The 6,049-nt window shown below is 45.8% G+C and overlaps 1 protein-coding gene across 1 annotated transcript; it reads left to right on the forward strand.

Moving 5' to 3' along the window:
* Positions 1 to 37: 37 nt before the first annotated feature.
* Positions 38 to 4,547, forward strand: dok1b (docking protein 1b). Its single transcript, XM_077545175.1, has 5 exons — positions 38 to 423; positions 1,386 to 1,703; positions 1,988 to 2,075; positions 2,153 to 2,325; positions 2,590 to 4,547. The coding sequence occupies exons 1-5, from the start codon at positions 367 to 369 to the stop codon at positions 3,958 to 3,960; spliced, it is 2,007 nt and encodes a 668-aa protein (XP_077401301.1). The 5' UTR covers positions 38 to 366; the 3' UTR covers positions 3,961 to 4,547.
* Positions 4,548 to 6,049: the final 1,502 nt, after the last annotated feature.

Here is a 6,049-nt window from a genome sequence, read left to right on the forward strand (position 1 = left end):
AGTGCTAGCTTTTCCCACTGCCCACTCTCATAGCAGCCGTCAGATGCGTCAAGTAGAGGAGTAACTTAACGGTCAAGGTTTTGGACCTTTCTGATCCTTGACGGGATCACCCCGTGTTTGGTTGGGTCTTTTATTCCTTTGAGCTATGCCGCTTTGCACCGCGCCCCACAGCAACAATTTTCGCCCTTTCACGGCCAGGCAGCGGAAGTGAGAGAAGTGGGGAAGTTGCTCGGGGATGTAGAGGCGCGGGGGGCGGGGGGAGAAAAAAGAACAACAAACTCAAAAGAGGATATTTTTTTCCCCTTGCTGTCAAGTTTAAGTCCAATTTGGGCTAACTGGAGGGAAGAGTCCCTGGAGGCCGCGGGCATGGACACCCACGTTAAAGAGGGACAACTTTATGTACAGCATCTGAAGTTTGGCAAGGTAATCTTTTGCTCTTCTTACCCTAGCCAAACGTTAATAAACCTGTACCACATTAGTCAAATATCCCAAATAAAAACTTAGGTAGGTATTCCTGGGATATTCTAGAGATAGTTCCTAAGCATGTGTGCAACGATTGTTTGATAAGTGGTCTAACTTTAAAGTCCTTGCTATGACGTAGGCAGATGACAAATAAAAAACAAAAACAGAACAATTGCAGCTGGCCTTGTGATGAGCTAAATTTAGTGTGTGAGCTGCACACAGCTACACACGGAAGAGAGTTTTTTTTTAAAAAAAACGTACACCTTTGTTCATTCTTTTCACACCTTCTGCATTTTATCAGGAAACGATACCATTCAGACAGTGTGAGGTACCATGGACGCTCATTACACAAACTTGTGTTTGCTCGTAATGCAACGCTAGATAAGAACACATCTCTCCTCATGGGGATTTGAAAGAGGGTCTTTGTCTTTTACGCGCCTCTTTCTGGTCATATGACAAGCACCAACAAAACATTTGGCCCTGGTCACTACTTCACAATAGACATTAGTAGCAAAACTCAAATGTGAACGCCTGTATATAATCCAAAGTACTTCTCTACGGTGCAGAACTACTTGGAACGAATACATTTTTTTCTGAGATCAACACTGTGACCGCACATGGTTTTTAGCATGTTCCTTAACCCACACAGGCTCCCAAATCTCGCCTGCACATCTCCTTCCCGAGCTAAGCAGATCTGTACAGCGCAGATGTGTTGGGCAACATTTTCAGTTTCAGTTTTGTCCTTTTCCTGTCGCTCATTTCCTGTCTTCCACCCATTTTTTTGTGCCAAATGGACACTCTTCTGGCATTAAACAGAACAGAACAAAACTGCTTTTAGCTCATTGGCATGTCAAATTTAGAAAAAAAAAAATAGATCATGTCGAGGATTTGACAATGGCTCATTATGTTGTTCTGTCCATCAGAAATGGAAGAAGAATTGGTTTGTCCTCTACCCGGCCAGCCAAAATGGCATTGCGCGCCTCGAGTTCTTCGACTCGTCCGGGTCGGGAGGTGTGGGTGGCGGCTCGGGCGGAAATTCAAATGAGAGGACCAGAAAACTGGACAAGAAGATTATCCGCTTGTCCGAGTGCATCTCCATCCTGCCGGCGCTGACGGAAAGCTGTCCCAAAGACAACATGGCGGCGTTCTGTGTGGAGACCAACGACAAGACCCACGTGTTCGCTGCTGAGAAGAATGCCGCCAAGGAGTGGATGAATACCATGTGTGACATTGCATTTCAGGTATCCTTTTTTTCTTTGGCTCCTTTTGGTTTGCTTTTGTGTGCCAATGGCTACAAAAAGTTCCCTTTCACAGTCAAATATTTTTATGACCGACTTTATAACCATCAGAGAGATCCTTTGATATACTGCTGTCATTACCACTTTGGCATTCAAATTAGAAGGTTTGCATTGCACAATGCCCTTCAATTGTTATTCATCATCTACTTTTTCAAAAAAGGGAATTGCCACCAATGTTGCAGTCAACTGAAAAGACAATTCATGAAGACAAATCTGTTTCTCTACAGGGTGGAAGCCGTGGCAACGGGGATTTAGACGGGGAATCCCAAGACCTGAAGATGTCCGAGAACCTCATCTACTACTCCCGAGAGGAGGGTGAGTATGCAACACAACCAGAAAGTTGTAGCACAAACAAATCATTCCTAAACTGTGAACAAAAAAAATGTCTGTAGTGAACGAGTTCTGGGTGAGCGTTCAGCGAACAGAGGCTTCGGACCGCTGCAGGTTGTCGGGCAACTACTGGCTGAAAGCTGAAAGCAACGTCCTGATCTTAAAAGAGCCCAAAACGAAGAGGAAGGTCTTTGTCTGGCCGTACAAGCTGCTAAGGAGATACGGGCGAGACCGGGTGGGTGCAAGAACACGCTAAGTGTGTGCGCATGTGGTCAGACCATCTTCTGCTTCAGAGGCTGTGGTTGCTCTTTGTCACTTTGTTTCTGCAAAGTGTGAAATACACTAAATGGTGTTTAAAATTCCGCGAGCAGACTAGACATCTGTCTGCTCAAGAAAAGGTCGTCAAGGTGTTAAAAACTATTTTGTGGGGATTTTTTTTGAGTTTGGTAACTGGGGTGAAGTAATGACTTGACCTTTTTCTTTGTTGTTGCTTCTCCAGGTGATGTTTTCCTTTGAGTCTGGCCGCCGCTGTGACTCAGGCCCCGGTAACTTCACCTTTGACACAAAGCAAGGTAACGAGATTTTCACCCTCGTGGACCAGGCCATCAAGTCCCAGAAGGCCCTGGCTGAGGAGCGTCCTCTCAGCTGCCCCGTCTACTTCGACCCGGAGTGCCCGCCGTCGCTGCAGCACATACGCAACGCTGGCGCCGTGGCGCCCGGAAGCGGAGACAGCAGCAGCTGTAGCAGCTGGGAGGCCGACGGCGATTCGGGCGGCAGCAAACCGGGCTCTGCCGATGGTGTGCTCGGGAAGCGAGAGGGAGGAGATGGAGGAGGGGGGGCGAGAGGGCAAGCAAGCGGTGGTGCTGAGAGACACAAAGGGAGGAGTTTACCAGAACTGCCTGCCATACTGGGGGTTGCGAGTGGCGGAAACACACCTCCGCGCTCTCCAAGAGGCCAAGGGGCGTCAAAGTGTTCTTCCTCGGCTGACCAACAAGCTGCTCTTTATTCAGAGCCGGCGGATGCCGTTCGTCTGCCTCTGCACACGGCTGATGGCCTCTACTCGGACCCAGTGGACAGCATTACATCCGCGCCACTAGTGCAACCCCCTCGCCTGAGACCCGGGGGTGGCGAGTCCTCTGGAGGTGGGGTCCACACAGAGCATCACCATGGTAACCAAAAGAAAGCCCAGGACCTATATTCACATGTGTATGATCACATCAGCCTGGAGCTGAGCCATAAGATTGATGCAATGAGTCTGAATGGGGCTGGGATTGCAGGAGCAGGTGGGAAATGTGGAGGCAGAGGGGTGAACACTAATAAGCGAACCCCTGCAGTTCAAGCAGAGGGAACTCTGTCGCCCGCTGTTCCTTCTCTGGAGCATATTTACGACGAACCAGAGGGTTGTGCCAAAGGAATTTTGAACTCCAGCAACACGTTGGTGATGAGTATTTACAACGAAGCCCGTTTGGAGCCTTACAGCCAGAAGAGGCAGGAAGAAGTGGCTGCCCCAACAGGACTGGAGGGAAATTACAGCACCCCCACCCACGGAAAGTCTTTAGAGTCTCACAAACATTCTCCCCCGAAGGGAGGACAACACCCGCCGACTCCAAGATGGCCCAAACCGGTCACCGCTCCCAAACCCAGCAGGGGCAATTTAGCTCGGAAGGAGCCCGTACCGTTGCCTCCTGGGAAGCATAGCGAGCCTGACAATAACGTGAACAACAACAACAACATAAGGGGCAGAGAGGGCGGAGGGGAAACGGAGCTGTACAGCAAAGTCTCAAAACCTTCTAAATTGTGGTCAAATCAGTCCAAACCAACACCACTGAGCTCACCTGATATTATCTATGACAACTTGGGAAATATTTGACGGTCGCCATAGATAGGCTGTGAGGGATAAAAAGCAGTTTTTTTAAAGCACATTTTTCATTTCTGTTTATCCATGCTTCGTGTTAGTGCCCGGCTTAAGTGAGAGCCAAGCGAGGGCAAAAGAAGTGCAAAGTGTTTTGGGCGGTCTAATCCATAGATGGCGAAGCAAACTGTGTTTTGCCGCCATGCAACCAGAGATTTTCAATTATGTGAGCGAGGGTTTACTGCAACAAGTCATCATCTTAAATGCTACGAATCCAAGGAGACTTGCACATGTTCAAGCCCACTGAACTAATATGGGAGGTGCTTTATTCAAAGGCTCCATATGGTGGCAAAACCTTTGCACGGATCAATGTTGTGAACTCCAAGTCCACATTTGGGTCAAGGAAATTGACAAAAAGCAGTCACGTGGCTGTTAAACTGCAGGGGGAAGTTGTTCAATGTTATTCCACTCCTTTTTTTTTTGCATCAACATGAGAGACTTTGCAATTACCGGCAATATATATATGTATGTGTAAGAAACAGCTGTGCTGTCTTTAAATATAACTAACAATAAAAAATATATTTAAAAGATTCCTCCATAGTGTACATCTGCCACAAATGTCACAGTTATTCTTGGTAAACAGACTTTCTGTTCTGGGCGGAGCAAGTCTGACCTCATCCTCAACTTCCCCTCCTCTGCCACTGTTTTTGTTGTTTCAGTCCATTTACAACCACTTAAGCGCAACAATAAGGCATGATTGTGGTTTGTGTCTTGCATTTCAAGTGCAAAAGGTAGATCCAACATGAGCTGGAAAGATAAGAAGGGGTCCACCCAAAGCCAAAAGCAGCTAAAAACAGGATAAACAATCTTAAAGACTTTCTCCAGCTCTTACAATAGGCGAGATGAGAAAGACATTGACACGATGAATGCTGGCAAGAAAGCGCTGCATGTGTCAGTTGGCTTGCAAAACAGGGACAGACTGTTCCAGTCGCAGCCCCAGTTCTGTATCCCGTTCATCCCTCTGCTTTCTATTTTCCCAACTGCTGCCGAAGTTGTTTGTGAACAGCTTCAGAAATACATTTTTAAGGTCTTCAACTATACCAGTCCCCCATCTCTGTGCTACATCAGGCGGGGCAAAAAGCAAAAGGAAAAGCAGCAGTAAATTAACCGAACAACAGCAGACTTGACATATTTAGCGCATGTTCGCACATTTACTGATTTCTTTTAGCCTTTGTTTCCTTTTTACATGACTCAACACTTATTTGTTGATATCCAAAGAAGTATATATTTTTTTTCCCCCACCCGGCCCTCACATGGCCACAAAAGTAGGGCCTGTTAGGAAATTTGACCTGGACAGCAGCCACAGTTGACATTTTAATGGATTTATATTGCTCTTGACCAGTTTAAAAAGCAATTTTTAAGAAAAATGTATGTGGAGACAAGTTGGTCAGTATGTGAGATGAGAAGGGCCTAAACAGCTATAACACAACAAACAAAAAGTCCTTGCATACCTTTGCTTGAGCTCAAGGCAAAGTGCAGTATGTGTTAGCGGGGGTTCCTTTTCAGGCGATTCAATGATATCTACATCATTCTATTTTTCAACTTAACTGTTATTTGGTCTGCAAACACACATAAAATGTTCTCATGCAGACCACCAACTTCTATTTTTAGCACTGCGTGGGCAAGTCATTCTATTGGTCTCCGAAGTTGCATTTGCTCTGTCTCGGTTCGTGGTTATAATTTCATTCACTTGCTTGTTTTAAGCATGTACTACTAAAATTAACTCTTTAAAAACAACGTAAGACTAATTAATTGAAATAATCAAATGTATGGTACTTTCAACTGCTTTTCTTCAATTCTCTGACTGCACAGGCATACAACATTTATAAAGATTTGGATTTCTGTACCTCCTTAAAGTAGATGCACTTAATTGTTTTCTTTGACATGTACAGCATATGAAGTGTTTTTACTGCTATTTGTATTGTTTTTATCACTAAGGTCAGAACAGACAACTGCAGGAAAGACACAGCATGTGTCTAAGCCAGAGATAAAAACTAAAAAAGTGTTCTTCCGTGCTGCCAGTGCTAACACAATGAGCTACAGTGTC

This window comes from Vanacampus margaritifer, chromosome 15 (assembly GCF_051991255.1).
Source record: "Vanacampus margaritifer isolate UIUO_Vmar chromosome 15, RoL_Vmar_1.0, whole genome shotgun sequence".
Lineage (NCBI taxonomy): Eukaryota > Metazoa > Chordata > Actinopteri > Syngnathiformes > Syngnathidae > Vanacampus > Vanacampus margaritifer.

Bases quoted from the DNA above. Each gene is read 5' to 3' on its own strand.
- dok1b (XM_077545175.1), top strand. From the start codon at position 367: ATGGACACCCACGTTAAAGAGGGACAACTTTATGTACAGCATCTGAAG. The intron at 1,704-1,987 runs GTATCCTTTTTT...GTTTCTCTACAG, and splicing joins TGTGTGACATTGCATTTCAG to GGTGGAAGCCGTGGCAACGG. The intron at 2,076-2,152 runs GTGAGTATGCAA...AAATGTCTGTAG, and splicing joins CTACTACTCCCGAGAGGAGG to TGAACGAGTTCTGGGTGAGC.